This window comes from Pagrus pagrus, assembly GCF_965226575.1.
Source record: "Pagrus pagrus genome assembly, chromosome: 2".
In the NCBI taxonomy this organism is placed as follows: domain Eukaryota; kingdom Metazoa; phylum Chordata; class Actinopteri; order Spariformes; family Sparidae; genus Pagrus; species Pagrus pagrus.
Genome location: NC_140186.1, coordinates 18,563,540 through 18,583,019, shown reverse-complemented (window position 1 = coordinate 18,583,019; position 19,480 = coordinate 18,563,540). Strand labels below are relative to the sequence as shown.

General features: G+C 43.6%; 1 protein-coding gene across 15 annotated transcripts in view; it reads left to right on the top strand.

The window, feature by feature from the left end:
* The window catches only part of LOC311250434 (nuclear factor 1 X-type-like), a 113,810-nt gene that overhangs the window by 81,742 nt on the left and 12,588 nt on the right, over positions 1-19,480 (top strand). For 6 of the 15 annotated variants that reach the window (XM_084342117.1, XM_084342120.1, XM_084342130.1 and 3 more), the window contains 8 exons: positions 8,322-8,384; positions 8,701-8,775; positions 9,124-9,247; positions 9,734-9,769; positions 10,127-10,254; positions 11,447-11,521; positions 15,914-16,042; positions 19,003-19,172. In XM_084342117.1, coding sequence (XP_084198243.1) covers positions 8,322-8,384; positions 8,701-8,775; positions 9,124-9,247; positions 9,734-9,769; positions 10,127-10,254; positions 11,447-11,521; positions 15,914-16,042; positions 19,003-19,172 — 800 coding nt within the window. The remainder of the gene's footprint in view (positions 1-8,321; positions 8,385-8,700; positions 8,776-9,123; positions 9,248-9,733; positions 9,770-10,126; positions 10,255-11,446; positions 11,522-15,913; positions 16,043-19,002; positions 19,173-19,480) is intronic. The other 9 variants (XM_084342124.1, XM_084342119.1, XM_084342128.1 and 6 more) reach the window with 7 other exon arrangements.

Genomic DNA, 19,480 nt, shown 5'->3' with positions numbered 1-19,480 from the left:
AAGCCTCTGTGACCGCATTGCATAGAAATGATCACAGTAACCAAATGGGATGCTAACAAGGTTGCCTGTCTCAAAAACTGTATTATCTCCCAACTAAAAGTTTTGAGCGACCTAAAGGAAATGACAAAATATGAAATATACATAAGGCTCCTTTTCTGTTTGGCGTAGGAATCCTGAGTAAAGTCCACGTTTGCTTTTATTTTACATTCTGTCTTCGGATACACTAAAGCTTCTTGAGTTCTTCCAACTCTCTTACATAAATTGTACCTGCCACTAAACAGGAAATACCCAGATCATGCACAACTAACACATAGTGTTCCAGACAGATGGTTTAAAATTAAGTCCTACCCCAAAGTTTTTACATAAATTCAGGCCAATTACTATAAAATCTTCTTCTTTCAAATGCAAGTTAAGAAGTGGATAATACAATATGTGGATAGTCCTTTAACCAACAATCAGAGTGGATCAGATTAATCAGATCTGATCCACTTCAAATTGACATTGGCTCTGTTTTAACTGAACTGAACTTTAAACTTCAGTTAAATACACAGATTTTTATCAAGAGTGACATTAGTTGTTTATGGAGTTAAACCTCTCTCTTTCATAATTTGGCAGATTTTTGCAGCACCAGAATTCTTCACATCACTCTGATATTTTGTGACTGTTGTTAATTACATAGTTATTTTACTGATGATATTTTATGTCATTTAATCTGTATAATTTTTTCTTTCAATATACTTAGAACAAGATGACAAGGTCCTGAATACCGACAATCTTAACACAGTGCATTGTTTCACATGCTCTGATTTAAGGAAACAAGCCATGGCAAGTGCTCGGATATTAAGTCCATGACTCATTTTCACCTCAATACAGTAAAATGGTAGAGGAGGGAAACAAGAATGAAACAAATGTGTTAAGCCTTGTTAAACTGGCTTTTTGGGGCACCTTGTTAAAGAAAAAGAATAAAATGAAACTGATCTCATGGTGGAGGTTGAGGATCAAAGCTTTACTTCAAGCTTAACTTCATATATTGATGTCATGAGGATAGACAGCCTAAAGTAGAAGAACCAAATGAGAACTCCAACATCAACAGAGTTTCATACAAACTTGTGAAACCTGGCCTAATTCATACGCACATAACAGTAGAGTCACACATCCTGTACTGAAGTTAATAACTCTCAGGGGAAGTCATTTTACACTCCTCTGAGTAAGCATTTGGCTTACTGAAATCCCACAAGTAAAGTAGTTCACCCTTGATATGCAGAATATAATATATCCACTCAGTTTAAACCATTTTAACAGAAATTGGAATTGATTTAATTTGTCTTTTCTTTTAAAACCTTTTTTTTTTTTTTTTTACCACATACAGTAATGAAAGACTTAAAAATGGTGTAATACCTTTGGTTTTCATGCTCTTGCTCTTGGAATTTCACAAAATTGATTTTTATAGGCCAGTGGGTAGGCTAATTTAATATAATCTAGCCCGTTTGGGGATACTACCTCTGGGCCTACATACTAATAATTACCCTAGCTTATAATGTCGCAGCTTGGGAATACCCTGGTGACTTAACAAAGCCAATACCTGGATAAAACGTGTCTCAAGAAACAGTTAGGGACCCGTTTTTCAGAGGCCCATATAACCCACTGTTGGGTCACAACCCAGGAATGGAGAACGCCACAGAATACTGTGTAGCTGTGTCACACAGGTCCTCAGTAATCTGCACTGATGGAGCCAAGAGGTGATGCTGGGGTGAGGATAAGAGGATGAATGGAGAGAGGGAGGAACAACAGGAAGGCGTGGAGGGGATAAAGAAGGAGGGGGGTTTGTATGGGCATCCAGCCAGCCACATAGCCCCCCAAACCTCCGCTCAGCACCCCACCCTCTCACTATCACCCACTCCACCCATTCCCTGCGAGTTCATGCATACTCTACGGACCCATAACCCCCTCCCTTTCCCTTTCCCACTTTCTTCTGCTCCCCTTCCTATCCTCCATGCTCCCAGACTTGTAATCCCCCTCTACCTCCTCTCTCTGCTCCTCCCTCCATCATTCCCCCTCGCTCCTCTCTTCCCCTCCTCCTTCTCCTCCTCCTCCTCCTCCCCTCCATCTCTCGCTTTCTTTCCATCCCTCCCCTCGTCTCTCAGCATCCCTCTCTCCTGGGTCTTCTTGCCGTGGTGTGGTGCTGTTGGCAGAGCGTGGGCGCAGGCGGCACACAGACGGGAGCACAGATGGGCAGCAAGCTGCGCAGGGCGGCCAGGCACACCTGCTCCACACACACACACACACACACACACACACACACACACACACACACACACACACACACACACATACAGAGCCCTACTCTGCCACCTCGCCACACAGCCTGCCTGCCTGGCACAGTGGCACAGTGATACAGGGACACAAACACAAATACACACAGACACGCATGCATACATACATACATACTTACATACATTTATTTGCACATCCGTACGTACATACAAACATTTGTGCATACACAGATTTGTACATGTATTTGTAGTGTATACGCTCTGCAAACAGTGGTTTCTATACACGTAAAACCTCATTTCACCGTAGAAAATTTCAGTTTCTGCTGACATTTATATTCTCTTTTGACTCTTTAAGATTTCAAGTTTCACTTCTAAGTGACTTCTAAGTTTTTGTTTAGATCAGAGTAAACATTTGAAAAGGTCACATTCACCCTTCTGGTTCACTGCATGGGGATCTGGTTAACAGTTTTAGGACAAAAGCATTACTGCACACACTCAAGTAGCAGTGATAAAGACTTCTTAACACTGAAACAGAAATATACCCTCATATGACACAGACTTAAATAATTAAAAAATAAAACAGAGAAAAAAATATATAAATAAAAATGGAAAAAAAATAATAAAATAACGTCCAATAAAAGAGCTGAGTGAACATCTGTGTGGGATAGCCGGGGGGATTAGGAGGGTTTGGAACATTTTAAGCGCATTAAGGATTAAAAAAAGGTCAGAATGTTTAGCAACATACCGATAAACCTCTTAAGCGAAACCCAATTGGGAGGCTGTACCGCGTTATCCTGTGTTTTGGGGAGGAGAAGAGAGGAGAGGGGGAGAGGGGAGCTGACATTTGTTCCAACAAGGAGGGGAATCTCTGTGAACCACCAGTCTGTGCACAAACATATGGACACACACTGGTTTGGTGTGACTACAGAGTACATTAGCTCACTTGTTGGTTTGTACGTTGATTTTAGGAGTGTGCGTGCCTGCACTGTACAGACTCACAAATGACCAGCACTGTTTATGCATCTGTCAAACAGTGGTGTGCCACTGCAGAGCCCACTTGTCACTACTTTCATTTCTGCCTTTGACTTTTACTTTGGTTTTATCCTAAGTTTATAATCACCAGCTTGTATGTTACCACACTTGGAGAAATGTTATTTGTGCATTTTCAGTTTATTACAGTAGTGTGCACACCACTTTTAGGTCATATTTGAGTTGTAATCTGGGCTTTTTGCAACAGAGCTTTAGTTCCCTGCTTTGCTCTGCTCCACTGGTTGTCTGCTCGCCACGAGAAGTGACGGACTGGCAACTCTGCCTGACCCCTATCACCAGTCGGTCAACAGCACAATCCAACAGGTCACTGAGCCAAAGCTTAATCCACAACTGATGGATGGAACATGGGTTGGTTCGTTGCTTGGTGGGATGGGTGATAGAGTAACAGGACAGAGGTAAACAGTGCAGCATGTAATCATGGGGGAAAGAGTAGAGTAGTGAAGAGAATAAATGGAAGAAGCACAATTTCCTCATGCCTAATTGGTAGAACAGGTAATTTGCCAATGACTCCCAAAGCGTACTGGACCTTTGTTGTTAATTGGTTAACATTGTAAATTGGTCGCAATTTAGGTTTAAGCACCAAAACCAACTTAGTTAGGTTAGGAAAAGGTCACAGTTTGGCTTAAAATAAGTACGTTAGTTACGTAAGTAAAATTAATTTACGTTCTGTCCAGTTTAACAAGTCAATGTTGACTTTTCGCATCACAGGGGACATGAACAGCAGTTTCCTGACTGAAAGTGACCCATCCATTGACTTCAACCTCCTCGGACTTTGTTGCTCTTTATACCTGCCTCCCATCTTTGCCTCCACTATATTTATTACAGCCACTAGAGTTTGTTGCAATGGGTTGCAAGAATCTGCTTGCACAGACCTATACAGCCATGTTTTTGCAGAGGACGATCTAGAAGAAGTTATAGTAGAGGGATCAGAATGATTAGTTGTGTAGGTTCAGAACAGGGATGGAGTTGCTTATACTGTGGAAAACCAGATGAGAATGTCACTTAATTCACCAAAAAAATGGTGATGAGAAAAATGCAGTACAGATTGAATTGATGAGAGGAAAGCCACAGAAATATATGCCGGATGTGAGAGAGATGGTAAGAATTCAGCCACACAGTAAAAGATGGAAGGATTGTGAGAGGGAGAGAGCAACCACAGTGTGGGGTACAGTACTGTATGTCAAGGCCATGATGACTGAGGTTATGTTGATTGTGGTGAGGGTCATGAGATTTGCCCCCGAGCCTGTAGGGGAAATTCTGCAATCAGAGACCAAGGACTGCAGCCATCATTAAGCTGCAGCCACAAAGAACAACTACAGTTAGAAAATAGACTCCTAACACTCACCACAGCAAACCTTATCATCTGCTGAAAGGCTAATTTGTTAGCAAACATTTAGTGGTCTTTATGCAACTTATCAAATTTAGGTCCAATCTGAGCACGGCTTTGGGCTGCCAACCCGACAAAAGCTATTCCAATCTTTTTGTCTCAACTGGAAATGGATCTTACACTATTCATCAGCCTTTCGTTTACTTTGCTTCCACAACACAGAACAAGACTTAGTTGTGAAAGCATTAATTTTCAGATTTAGTTTTACTTACTCACTTTTGACTTCAGAATTCTCTCCCACATGTTGAGGATGTTTCAGGCTATTTTCACAGTGTCGAAATCAAAGTAAATTAAATTGAGTATAAAGCAAAATTGTTAATCAATAATCAAAGTACAATCTCAAAATTTGACTTAAATGACATTTTAGACCCAAGTTGAAAGGGAAAGCCCAGTTCCCCAGTTTCTTGATGTCTGTGGCACCACATTGCCCCAACTATTACATCAATTTGATTGACTCATGCACAGAACATGTCAAGTCAATCTTGTCAATCCAGTCAAACATTGTTGATTATCAAAACTGCCCCAACAGTCCTATGCATGCTTTCATACGTGCATCATCAGGTCACACTATGTACTCTCCATTTTTATCTCTGTGTTGTTTTTTAATTTGCTGGGGCTGCAGGGTAGCCTGAAAGGTTTGAGGTTAGAGATGGGGTTGCTGGCGGTGGAGGTGGAGGGGCATCCATGGAGGGGGGCTGCAGGACTATGATTGGGCTTGCTGAAGGGAGGGCTTTGGGGGGCTGTGGTGGGAAGATAAGGGGCTGGATGTGTGGTTAGGAGGCTGAGAGGGGGGAAAGGGGGTTGCGGCTGCTGTTGTAGGCTGCAGCTGGCAGAGCGGCGATAACCAGCAACTAGACCTCCTCTGTCTTACCTCCCTCTCCCCCTGTCCTCGTCACGTCTCTACCCCGCTATATGATGCACTGTTGAGCTCATCAGTAGCACTGATGTTCAATGAATGATGTAGTGCTGTGTGGTAAGTAGTCGGCTAAGGAGCCTAATCTTAGAAAAGTAGAGCCAGAACTGTTGAGAGCTCCAGTATCTAGCTAGGTCATCTTACTGTACAGTCTCCAGGACAGCTTTTCAGGATTTTAGTAAACTCTTTCTCTGTAGACATCACAAATGAATTAAGAAACATCTTCTATTGGAATAAGAAGACTTTAAAAAATTAGGAGTCATGGCATCTGCTGTTAACCAACAACACGTATCCTTCTCGTCTCACTGATGAGCTGATGTGGTTAAGTCAGTCAAGGCCTCAGGGGGAATTTGAGGACAGCTATCAGTGTCCCTGCTACTGCGCATATCTGCCTGACAGTCTCTTATCTACCATGAGCCTCAGTTTTCACTCTTGGTCTTTCACACCTCAGTAACAGCATAACATGTTGGGGTCATGACAGGCCAACGATAGTTGAAACAGGGCTTCTAAGTGCAGGGTTTTTCCCAAATGTGATATGTCCACATTGAAAAACCATTGCTCTCTTTAACTTAGTTAGATATATAATACACGAGTAGGAGGATATTATGGTAGTGTAAACAAAAGTCTCCAAAAGGGATATCAGTGAGATAGCAGCTCCATGGTGTCAGTTCCACGGTTCTCCCTGGTGTCAGGAAGGCCTAAACTTATTTTTTTAGTCCCCTCTAGATAGCAGAATTTTGTAGATAGGAAACAGATTTTGCTAAGATTTCACTTCGGAAACTTCGTAACTCTTTGTACCTTTTAACGTCCATGTGTACGTTCCCTTGTAGTCTGTTGAATTTTTTTGGCAGCAAAAACAGCCTTTAACTTATGATTTCGTATCAGATCTCTCAAGCATACTATACAAACAGTAAGGTGGCTGTGTATCCAACCAGCAGATGTATGGTGTGAGAAATAGAGTGTTTACAATATTGTCGAGCCCTGTGGTGAAATACTACACGACGGTAAAAAGTCCAGTGAAGTCAGGTTGTTTTTTCAACAGCTTTCATTGGCCATCATATATGTTTACTCTCAGTGTGTACCTCAATGTTTGTCCACGTATGAGTGTGTGTGTTTGAAAGTGTCTGGGTGCGTGTGCGACGGGGGCGCAGCCTCGTATGTTTGGAGTGAGTGCCGTCAGTTAGCTGGAATGTGGCGCTACCGCCAATGCTAAGATGGCTGCCAAGCTCTAAGATGGCTGCCAGGATTACACCCAGCCAGTGAGAGACAGAGAAGAGCGAGATATTCTGCATGAGAAAAGAGGGGAAAAAGAAGCTCTCTTTCATTTCTGTGCTCTTTCTGTCTTTCATTCTCGCTGCTCTCGTCTGTCTCGCCCCTCTCTCTGTGGATAAGCAGTGCTTCGTAGGCAGCGAGACAGGTCTGTTATTGTTTCTGCTCAGTAATCTCTGGCTTAGTGTGGCTGCAAGGCAAGTGCTGCTGGCAGGAGTCTGTGTGCTCTGTTATCACCTACAGCCTGCAGATAAACACCTCCTTTAGTTAGCTTGCTAGCTAGCTACAACCTAGCTAGGCCTGAATGAATGGCCAATGCATCCCCCCCCACACATACCACACTAGTCCTGGAAATGGAGCCCAGTCTTATTCACCAACTCAGACACGTGGTCGCAAAGATTGAGGAAACACATACCGCTAGCTTCCCAGCCTGCGTTCCATATCTATAAACATAAACACTTTACATATTTTTTCACCGCTTGTGCGAGAATGCGCCGACTCTAGACCAACTTTACTCAGTGCCTTTGTTACAAAACTTCATCTTGCACCCTCCTCTTTCCGCCTGCAGCCCCTTCAGGTCTAATTGCGGCCCTTTGTTGCCAAGACTTGGCATGTTTGTGTCTGCTCATGTGAGTGAAGCACCAATGCTTCCATAGACCAGTCATAACAGGTGTGTGTATGTCTTTGTTTTGCTTTGCTGTCATTTAATCCCAAGAGCAAGAGTTTTGACTCAACTTTAAAATACTCTGCCTCAAATCCCTCGGGTCAGCCAGACTGGCATGGTCACCCTTTTCACAGGGTCTGTGTGTTTATGTATTCATGTGTGTGTGTCCATGCAAGGATTACAGCATGTATTAAAGTATGAAACAAAAATTAAAGAAATAAACAGATTGAGAGAGAGTGTGCATGGTTGTGTGGGTGTGTGTTCATATGTGTGTGTGTCTGTGTATGTAAGGTGCTCTGTTTACGCAGACTAAATCCCTACCAGCAAGAAGGTATTAAATAGGATTAGGGCGAGGGATATGATTGCGTGGTTAGATACTAAATGGCATAGCAGCACACTGTAAATCATTGCACCTTAAGTCAGGAGGGACAGAGGGAGATGGGAGAGAACATTCTTAGATACAAGACTGTCACACAAAAATGTGTGAATTCACACACACACACACACACACACACACACACACACACACACACACACACACACACACACTCACAGGATGTATACCATGCCCCAGCACATACACACAAGTCCCTCTTATTCCCTCACACCTCAAATATCACCATCTTGGCAGCATGGATACATATATATGATTCACCGAGACATTGTACACTTACCAGTATGTTTTTGATTCTTTTTATTTTTAGCATACAAACCTAACCATTTGTCTTTCTCTCCTCTCCCCACCCTGTCTCTGTTTCTGTGCAGAATCCGGACAATCAGACAGCTCCAGCCAACAGGGGGACACAGACATCAAACCACCGCCCAATGGTAGGTACACACACGCACGCACAAACACATGCACAAATCCATGTCCAAACGCTGTCAAATTAGCATACTAGAATTGATTCCATCATGCTTATCAGTCTTAACATTTTCCAATTATGGATCCAATTAGCAAACACACTCACACAGATGTTGATCCACAAACATAGTTGCAGATGGTCGCCCTCTCAAAGGAATGTGATTTTCAGGGTTTCTTCCAATTTTTTTTTTTTTTTTAATTCATGAATTTTTGATGGAGTGTTTTTTTTTCTGTCTCTCCATAGTTTTCTATGTATGTCTGATCACATCCTTTTCTGTACAGGGCACCTGAGTTTCCAGGACTGCTTTGTCACCTCAGGGGTGTGGAACGTGGCAGAGTTGGTCAGAGTGTCACAGAGTAAGTTCTAAAGAAAAACTTGACAGAGAGGCAAAGGGACAGAAAAAAAAGAGTTAGAACCGCAACAAAGTGGTTTCAATATCCACAGTATGATTTGGGGATGTAAAAGTACATTTTTCCCCTGATTGGGACTAAAAACTGCCACAAAGCTGCACCATTTTGATAATGTTTTCATACCAAAGGAGCCCAGTACAATCCAGTGTATGCCTTGTAAGTGTACGTACTACTGAGACAAAATGTAACTGTATTGATGATTAATTTTCTCTGTTGAGAATATTTCTGGAATATACTCATCATCTTAACTAATTCTTACATATTTTCCTCTCCCCTTGCGTTCGTCCCTGTCAGCTCCTGTAGCCACGGCGTCAGGTCCTAACTTCTCATTGGCTGACCTGGACAGCAGTCCGAGCTACTACAACATCAACCAGGTGGCTCTGGGGCGACGCTCCCTCACCTCCCCTCCTTCCACCAGGTAAGCAGTCCCACAATTCCACCAAGAGAACAGTAGTATACGGATGTAGGGAGATGTTTGCTGCCCAGGAAACACCAGTGACCATTATACAAGTCCAGCTGTCCACCATTAGTGGAGTCCCTTGTGGGTGAAGCTACCATGTGGCAGTAGTAGTGCTACCTTTGTATGCGATTCTCTGTGAAGCCAAGGGCAGACTGCACGGAAGTGTGAAATCACTGTAATATCTGCCAACGGTACATTGCTTCTTATCCGAAGGATGACTTTACTGGCAAGTGAAGTACGCCATTTCATTGAGGTTTCCTGCTATAAATGGCATTTGGTGCTCCAGTACATTCCCAGTCTTGGAATCTGTCCTGAACCTCTTCATATATGTGTGTGTCTCTCTGTTAATAGCTCTCCTCTTTATGAATGTGTGATTGCACTCTCTGCTTTTTCTTAACTTGTCTCTTTCTCTCTTCTTACTTCTGTCATCTGCTGTCACTTTAGGTCTGAGGTGGAGTTGTACGCAAACCTTCCACGGAGGTAGTTATAAACACCTACAAAAACACAAACTAATGCGACACACGCACTAAAAAACACACTTACACACACACACACACACTCTCACACACACTTAGAGAGAGTTTCATCAGGCTGTCTTTGCTTCCTAACTTTTCTTTCTGTTTCCTCCTTTTTCATTCATAGTTTTGACATTTCTTGTGCTGTCTGTTCTGGCAACAGTAATGTTGTTTCAATGAAGATGCCTCTTTAAATGATATGAAATGTCCTTGATCCATACATGATCCCTGCCATTATATGTTATTTTGAAAAAACATGCCTCCTCTCCCCTTCTCTTTCTGCCTCATCTTCACCCTCCAAAAATCCTCTCCACGGTATCAGCTCTACCAAGAGGAAGTCATTAGATGACAGTGAGCTGGAGAGCCCCACAGATGATGTTTTCTACCCTGGACGCTCGCCTGCTGCCAGCTCCTCCCAGTCCAGTGCGTGGCCTAACGACATGGATGCAGGTACCACCCGCCCCACCTCTTTTTCACACTCCTGCCTGACCCCCACCCTACCACCACCACCAAAGTCCAAACTGATGCCTTCATCTGACTTTGTCTCTTTGTCACACTCCCTACCTCAATCACCTGCCTTCATTCTGGTGATGTACACCCCTCCAAACCTGACTCTCTCCCACCACCTTCCTTAATTCCCTGTACCTCAGTCTGACTAGTCTACACCTTAGAGAAACAGCAACAACTAAGACTGGAGCTCTTAAATAGAAAAGACTGATAATTTGTCAAGAAAAACAAATATGAGGAATGCTTACTTTATCTATTATTGTTAAGGATGTGATAGCCTGCTTCTATTAAAGCATATAAGTCATGTAGATTTGAAATAGAGATGTTTAAGTGTTCACATGCTACCTGCCAAAATAAAGGAGATGTAGATAAATAATGAAAGGCCTGGTTTAGGTCCTGTCAGGAAGAATATAATTGGCAATAAAACCATTACACAGTCATCACCTTCACCATGCGGTGATGCTATTTTACACTGTTTGGAATAGTCTCCTCCTTTATTGTTACATAAATGGTTTAAAACCATTGACATGTTTTAAATGACACTCTGTGCCATTTTTTTTTGTCACTATTTTGTTTCAACACCATCACTACAACCCCAGAAAATTGAATTTATCATGGATAAATGGTGCTAAATGCCATCCACCAAATAGCTCCAGACATCAGGACTGTAAATGCCAAGATGCATCAAGGATGAAATAACAGCTTACAGCAGCCTGTATTAAGGCTTTATGTTGGTGTTTCCATTGTTTTGGCAGTAACCACTACCTCTGTGCTTTGGACATTACCCTCTTTATTCTATCTCCTCAGTAATCCTACCTCATCCCTCCAACAACCCAGTAACTCCAAGAAAAAAACCCTCTTGTTTACTTCACTTGAGTCCCAAGTCTCAAGGCTTCATATTTCCTCATCCTTCACCTTAAAGTCATAATCACACAGAGTTTACCCTGATGTTGTGTCAATTATCAGTCACTCACTACCTCCTTCATACACAAATGCTCACTCGTAACTCTCTCCCTTTCCCTCATTCTCTCTCTCTCTCTATCTGTCTGTCTGTCTGTCTGTCTCTCTCTCTCTCTCTCTCTCTCTCTCACTCTTCCTCTGTCTCATTGTTAACAATACCCTTCTCCACTTTCAGTGCAGCACCATTTGGCGAGTGTGCAGGAGAGGAAGATAAAACATGAAAACGATGGCGTGCAGTTTCCTTACCATGGTTAGAACAACATTGATTACACTCATATATATTTGCTATTTATCAGCCTATATGTAGCTCAGTCATTCCTCTGTGTATGTGTGTATTATACAGTATATGTATATACAATACATGTATATAATATATACTGTATGTGTGTGTGTGTTTATATGTTAGTTGTATGAATGTCTGTGTTAAGGGTACAAGGGACTACAGTATACTCTATATAATGTCAGTGATGTTAAGTTGGTATCAGATTGATTTCATTGCTGCTGATCAAAATTTCATTTCCTGTGACACAGTAGCACGATTGTCAGAGATAATCCAGTTCAGGCTTTACTTATTTTCTGTGTGAATCATGAGCCTACAAGTAGCTCACCTCAGATCCCTGGCTTTATCGCTCAGAAGTCCTGTCAGTCCTCCAGCGGCACTTTAACTGACAGATGTCACCAGGGTAACACTGACAACAACAGCAGGCGTATTCACATGCTGTGCCCAATTCTGCCTCACATGCACACACATGCACACGCACATGCACAGTGACTCACTCATACACACACACACACACACACACACACACACACACACACACACTTGTGCGCACATAAGTGTACTGTACATACACAGACGCCCCCCCTACACGTGCAATGACTTATACACTTACAACCCCCTGATACGCAGACGTTCACACATTGAAACACATGCTTATCAGGCTCCCCACCCCTGCAGGTGTTCAGGTGTCTGCCTTGCCTCCATCCCTCTGTCGCTCCATCCCTCCCTTGCCTCAAATCCCTCATTAAGACGCTTACCGTCTGTGGATCAGAGGTGTAAAACCCTTCCTCCTGCTCCCTAGCTCTGCCTTCAACCCTCCATCCCTGTCTCCCTTCTGTCTAATTGAAAACGTGTACAGCAGGAGGGACCCTGGGGAGGGAGAAAACATGTCAGAGGAGAGAGAAGAAGGAGAGAGAAGCAGAAAGCAAAGCAAGTGGATGGGAAAAGTGGGAGGTGAGAGATGGAAGAGAGGAGAGAAGAAGACTTTGGTTGAGTCAAATGGTGATAGCTAATGAGAGAGAAGGGTTATCAGGATGCGAGGTAGCGGAGCCAAGAGCCCTGGTTAGGTTTTGCCCCAGTCTACTCTCACTCGAGCCTCAGCGGCTGCTCTCCTGCTCCTGCTCCACTTAGCTGTAAATGTAATTAAGAGGCTGTTCATCAGAGCCACAACAGAGGCTGCTGCACGCCTTAGCGCACCAGAGCCTCACCTCCCATCTTTTTCCTGTGTCTCTCACTCGCTCTGCACTGTGTGTGTGTGTGTGTGTGCACCATGTCTTTACTCTCCAAAGTGCACCACACACAGCCTTGTACACTTCCTAATGAGTTTGGCAAATAGAGGTGTAGAATGGCGTGCAAATCTGGACCCTTTACCCAATTAATTTATGAAATCCAAGCGAAAAATTAGGAAGCCAAATGCGTTTGTAATTATCTGCCGTTTTTTTAAAATAATTTTTTACTGTTGTGTGGGTTTGGAAATAGTTTCTAACTGCCGCTAGCACAAAACACGCAAGAGAAACCAAGGGATAAAAGGAGAGATTGAGGTATGGGAGAGCAAGGATGGAGCAAAGAGAGAATGTGTGATTTTGGTACGGTGTGTATCCGATTTTCCAAAGGATCCCACCTGCCACAGGCAAAGCTCATCTGGGAATTCTTGTCCAGGTGGGGGGTATGTAAACAAGCAACACACACACATGCACACACACACAAACAAGCCAAGGGGCTTCTAAAAAAAATTAAATAGAAAACACACACACACACAGGTGCGCCTCACCGTCTGTCCACAGCACCATCTACTCCCCCTGTCTCCCTCCATAACCAACAGAACACACGCATTCAGCAACACACACACACACATACACAGATGTATGAAGATGCATTTATACATATAAATCACTCAAACACAGATACATTCAGAAATGCACATGGTAGATTTGTGCACACATATCACACTGCCCACACACACACATGCACAGCTGAAGCATGGACCCAGATGGTGTTTCTGCGTGTGTGTAGCCTTGGGATCCGTGAGGATGCTGGAGACATCTGCTCCACAGGGGCTCGAAGAGGGGTGGGGGAGGTTAGCGGAGGAAAACGAAACAACCATGATTTCATATTAGTTCCAAATGATTGTGAAATTTTCCTGAGACACCAGAGACTTGTGGTGGTGGTGGTGGTGGGGGGGGGCTTTCTTGGTGCTTTGAGTTAAATGTTACAGGCCCGTAGGGGGACACGGCTGGGCGTCCATATGTGGTTCAAATCACTGGAGATAGGAGAATTCCCTGACTTTCCCTTCACTATCCCAAACCCCTATCTCCTGTCTTTTTCAACTGTGTGTGTGTGTGTGTGTGTGTGTGTGTGTGTGTGTGTGTGTGTGTGTGTGTGTGTGTGTGTTTGTTTGTGTGTGTGTGTGTGTGTGTGTCTGCGTCTATGTGTGCTTCAGAGGCGCATCTGGTGGCAGGCCTGTTAGTGCAAAGAGACAGAAGGGTCATCATGGGAGCGCTTGATTGGTTGCCAGTGAAATACTAAGGCTTTGCCAAGAGAGGAAACAGTGCAGTTGTGGCACATACACACACTCATACGCACACTCATACACACACAAACAAGATCAGACCATTGCACAGTCTCTGAAGTGTTGAATATTGTCTTTCACATTCCCTTGGTGATAGTGACAGTGCTATAACTTCCTATATATACAGATGTCAATCTTCATCTGATCCTCTCTGTCCTTCCTGGCTCTGATTCATTTTAAACTTCCAAAAATAAAAACACATAACTACCTCCCTGAAACTGTTTTATCTATAAGGTTCTGGTTTTTACACTTTCTTCCAATTCTCAGTGTTTCCCAGCTCTCCCCTCTAGTGCCTTTCCTTGTTTAAGTCTCTGCAGACTGCTCTTATTTCCACTCTGCTCCCACAAGTGTGACAGTGTCATAGCAATCACTGCTAACTATTGGTGTCAGAAGTGGGATTGGGGTTGTCTTCATGCTTGGAATCTGTCTGACAGTACAATACGCCCCCAGACTCCCGCTACAGTGGGGGGAGAAAAAAAAAAAGAAATATATGTCTGCTAAAGACATAAATGGTTCACACATATTCACTCCCACCTGCTTGAGACTTAACTCTTTCACACAGGGAGGGAAGGTTTTACACGCCCCCACACTCCCATAGACTTTCACACGTCTCCAGCTGGAGAACTGAGGAGGAATCGTATTTAATGCCTCGTTTGATGCGGAGGGGCCACAGAAATAGACTACAAAACAACAGTCTAAAAAAAAGTTTAAACGGAGAACATTATCACATCAGTCACTTGTTAGGAAGATTAGAAGAAAAGTTAATGGAAAAGAAACATGTCCATTGTGTCATCAGTTAAATGTGGCGGTGTTTTAAGGGTCTTTGTTTTTTCCGTGATTGGACGTGTGCTCACGCTTTCGAGTGTGCTCTGAGTGTGTAAGCGAGCGTGTGTGAGCGAGAGATAATAACCATATTTAACATCTTATGACATTCCAATTTCATACATGTCGTCAGAGCAACGCATTGAAAAACAAGACACTGCTGCATTTTTCACAGGTTCTGCTTTGCTCTCTCGCTCCCTTGCTCCCTCGCATATTTTCATGTCTCCCACGTTCTTCTCGCCTCTCTCTTTCTCTCTCTCTCTCCCTCTGTCTCCTCTCTCTGTCCGTCTGCTTGTCTTTCGCACTCAGCAGCTGCCGTGTCCATACTGTACAGTGTGTGCTATTTCTGAATGAAGCCTTCTTCTCGTGCAGCCAGCCTGTGAGCTTCGCTGAAGCCAGACCACAACTAGCTGACTGTGGCTGAACGGTGGCCATGCTCATACACAGAGAAAGCCCAGAGTTGGCACCTGAAAGAGAGAGAGAAACAGAGAGAAAGAGATGAGACAGAAAAACATACAGTGGCACAGTAGAGGTTATTGTAGCTAAAGATGTGCTTTGGCTCGAAAACAAAGAGCAGATTCAGATTGGCTTTAGCTATTTTTTCCCTTTTTTTCCTTTGAAGACATGCACTTAGTCTTTGAAATATTGCTCAGCCCATATTATATGACTATAAAGCTGGGAGCTGGGAATCCTACAGTATATCTCTGAATGACTTATTATAGCCTAGAGTCCTATGATCATGAGTGAATGGCCAACAGCCAAAAGGACAGGGAGCAATGCACTGCCATCAACAAATGAGGAAATTAAACAATCTAATCAGAAAATCATGATTGTTCGAGTCCCCTTTAATAAAAATCTTTTTTTTAGTGTAGCCAATTAAATAAGCAACATTTTGTTGATTAAAACCACCTCTCTCTTCTCCTCCCTCTTCCCCCCCACTTTTTTTGTTGATCCCATTTTTTTTTTGCCAGGACTGTCCTCGCCTGGTTCACTTAAGAAGCCGGGGAAGTTTGATTTCAACGCCCTGACTTCCCAGACGAGGTCCCCCCGCATGGCGTTCACACACCACCCGCTGCCTGTGCTGGCAGGAGTGAGACCAGGTGAGAGCGCTGCCATGAACCCAACAACCCCGATCCCCCCTTTTATAATCTGAAAAAGAGAGAGAAGGAAAGGGAGTGTCAAACTTGATCCTAGATTGCCATATTTACACCTCCAAACTCCTCTGGAAACAAACAAAATCAATTCTGCAAAAATGTGCCTGGAAATGATGAAAATCCCAAATGTACTTGCTGAGAAAGCAAAATAAAACTTTAAAATCCTGCAGTTGCAACTGCTGAGAAGCAATATGCCCGCAGAGTTTCACCTGTTCAGTGTTACTGCTACCATCATGGCTTGGCATAAATTTCTCTCTCTCTCTCTTTCAGCCTCTCTCCATCCATCCATTTTTACCACCATCTTTGTGCCTGTGTGTTTTTAATATTGTCATTGCATGGTACCATTGCTGCACCCATGCCTTTGTGACTGATTTGCCTCATATCTTACCTGCTTCATGCATCCATTGTAATGTTTTTAGAGATCTGTTCTTGCATTGAAACTGACAAAGCTGTTTATTCTCATGTAATGAACTTGACTGAGTGTGTTAATGCACCAAACCACACTTTGATTTATATTGCAATGAGACTATACATTGCATTCAGACACAACATCTCACTATGTTTGTTTTTTACATGAATGTGCTTTTTTGTGATTAAAGCGCAAATACACATTTTAAAAGGAGTAAGTAACAGGGATCTGAGTCCATGCAGTTGCACAGATGTCGACTGTAGTGTGTACAATTCTTAAAGTAACATCCTGTTTTCAAGGTCCTGTTTCATTCCTTGTCCTCGTAAGAGCTTTTCGGTCCTATAGGATAACCGACATGGTTTCTCCATCTCCAGTCGGAGAATTCCCAAAGTCTCCAGGATCTCAAGTTTGCCAACAAGTCCCTGTAGGCTCGTCTCACTTTTCAAAGGAATAAATATGTCCTCCTCTCTCTATCTCTCCCTCTCATTCCATTTGTCTCTCAAAGGGATGGTTTGGGCCTCAGCCAAACCAGACCTACCACGTAAAGGTCATTTGGACTCATTGCCCTCCATGTTGAAACGTATTGAATTTTATTTGTGGTGCTCCCCACAGTATATTTAGAAAATATAGTGCAGGCCAGATCACCATTAAGCCATGTTGTTTATCTGCACGGAGCAGTCTTATAGCCTCTAGAGGATCCAAAGCACCAGATTGAATTTTGCATTTGAATTGATTTCTAAAATTTGCTCCTCTGTTTTTGTGCGTGAGTTGAAGAGGTGTGAGGGACTGGCTCAGGTTTCTTTGTTCCCCCAACTAACTTCTCACACTCTGAAACTGTGTGCCTAGACTGTTGGCTAAGAGGTTTTCATGTAACAGAGAGGCTGTAATGAGACAGTGTTTAGAGATTGTGTATGGGTGCGTTTGTGCACGTACGCATAGATACACACATGCGCGCATGTGTAAATTTACACTCTTGTGGAGGACTCTCTGTGCTAAAATGGCTGCCATCCAAATGGAATGTCCCTCGGAGGCCTTGGTTCTATAAAGAGACTGGAGGATGATGGGAGGGAGGGAGGGAGGGAGGAAGAGAGGGATGAAAAGAGAAATGGGGGTAGACAGAGAGGGGGAAGAAGCAGTTAGCAATCATGGCTTGCCTTGGATGGACTGGAGCTGTTAGCTCTTGTTGTATAGGTCTAGTGAGTGTGGGTGTTCAGGGGTAAGGACTGGATGGTTTATGTCCTGTTTTTGGCTCCGGACTGATGTGGAGAGCTGCCAGATTGACTGTTGTCTGATTATACCAGTCTGGAGAGTCCGCCATTGTGACGGTGACTACAAACACACACACGCACACACACACACATACACACACCAATATACATACAAAGACGCATGAAAGCTGCACAAGTCATAGCAACACATTCATTCAGACAGACTGCAAAAATACATACGGACACAGAAACGCACAAAATTCATTTCCACACAAAGACACAGCAGACACACAGCAAACACAAAAAGATATGCAAGAATACACCAAACAGAGAAAGTTTGTACAAACAGGCACTGACACACTCTGTGAGTACAGCATACACAAGAGATAGTAGGTGACAGACATAATCACAGATGCTTGTTCGCCAGGCTCCCCTCACCTAGCAGCTTGCCTCTTTAGTTTGGTGTGCCAAATTGCCAAAGCCATAGAATCTCAGCAGAAGACAGACAGTGGAGCCTAGTGTGTGTGTGTGTGTGTGTGTGTGTGTGTGTGTGTGTGTGTGTGTGTGTGTGTGTGTGTGTGTGTGTGTGTGGTTGGCTGGCTGGCTGGCTGACTAATGTCTCCGGGAGGCGTTTTGTGGTCGGTTGGGAGCGGAGGGGAGATTCTCTCTCAAGCTTCAAACTACTGGGCAGAACCGCACAGCAAGGATATGCTGCTGATTGATTACACATCACCAACAAGCAATAAAACAAAAGTGGAAAAACCCAGTGTGTGTGTGTGTGTGTGTGTGTGTTTGAGAGAGAAATTGAGAGGGAGCAGAGGGGAGAAAATACTGTAACACACTCTAGCGTGCACAGAACTTTGAATGTGTGTGTATGTGTGGTGATGCCAGGCTTAGCAGAGGTACAGAGAAATCTAGTGGGCTGATTTATAAAATGAATGGGACCAGATGTTTCCCAATAGCCAGGGATAATGCCAGTCATTTGTAAGCAGAAACAGCTTCAGTCAGTCGACCACAAGAGAATGTCACAGCTTTTTTCTTTTAGGACAATAAAAGGCTGAAGCAGCAACCTGGTCTATGATGCTGACTGTGTTGGTGCTCAGCTGGAACATAATGCATGTCTTGTATACTGTCATAGGTGTGCATGTTAATGTCCTGGATAATGTAGTTTGTATAGAACACTAGAATGACCTGTGTCTCACTGTATTTCACCCACTTTTGGTCTCTCTTCTATCTTCTCCTCACGTTCTTCTTCCTCCTCTCTTTCCCCTTTTCACTTTTCTCCTCAGGGAGTCCCCGTGCCTCAGCCTCAGCCCTGCACTTCCCTTCCTCCTCTATCATCCAGCAGTCCAGCCCGTACTTCACCCACCCCACCATACGCTACCATCACCACCAGGACCCGCTTAAGGAGTTTGTGCAGTTTGTGTGCACCGACGGCACAGGACAGCCCAGCGCACAGGTAAGTGGTCTATGGCTTCAGCGAAGGGAAGTGAGGGAGGGTCTACGGTGCCAACTGACATAAAAGAAAAGTTGATAGAAGTCAGTTTGCTTTTGTGGACTTTCCTCATGAAAATGAAAAAGAAAGAAAGCGGCAGAATGGTCATATGCGGAGTGACTGCTACATCAAACATATCTTAGTTATTAGATATACAGGTGCGACAATGTCATGTGAGTCTAGACCTATTTCACCAGGGAAGAGGAAAATGGTTTGAGGGCAATTGTGTCAACAGGAGGAGGCAGCCAGATGTTCTTAAACAAAAGAAAAAC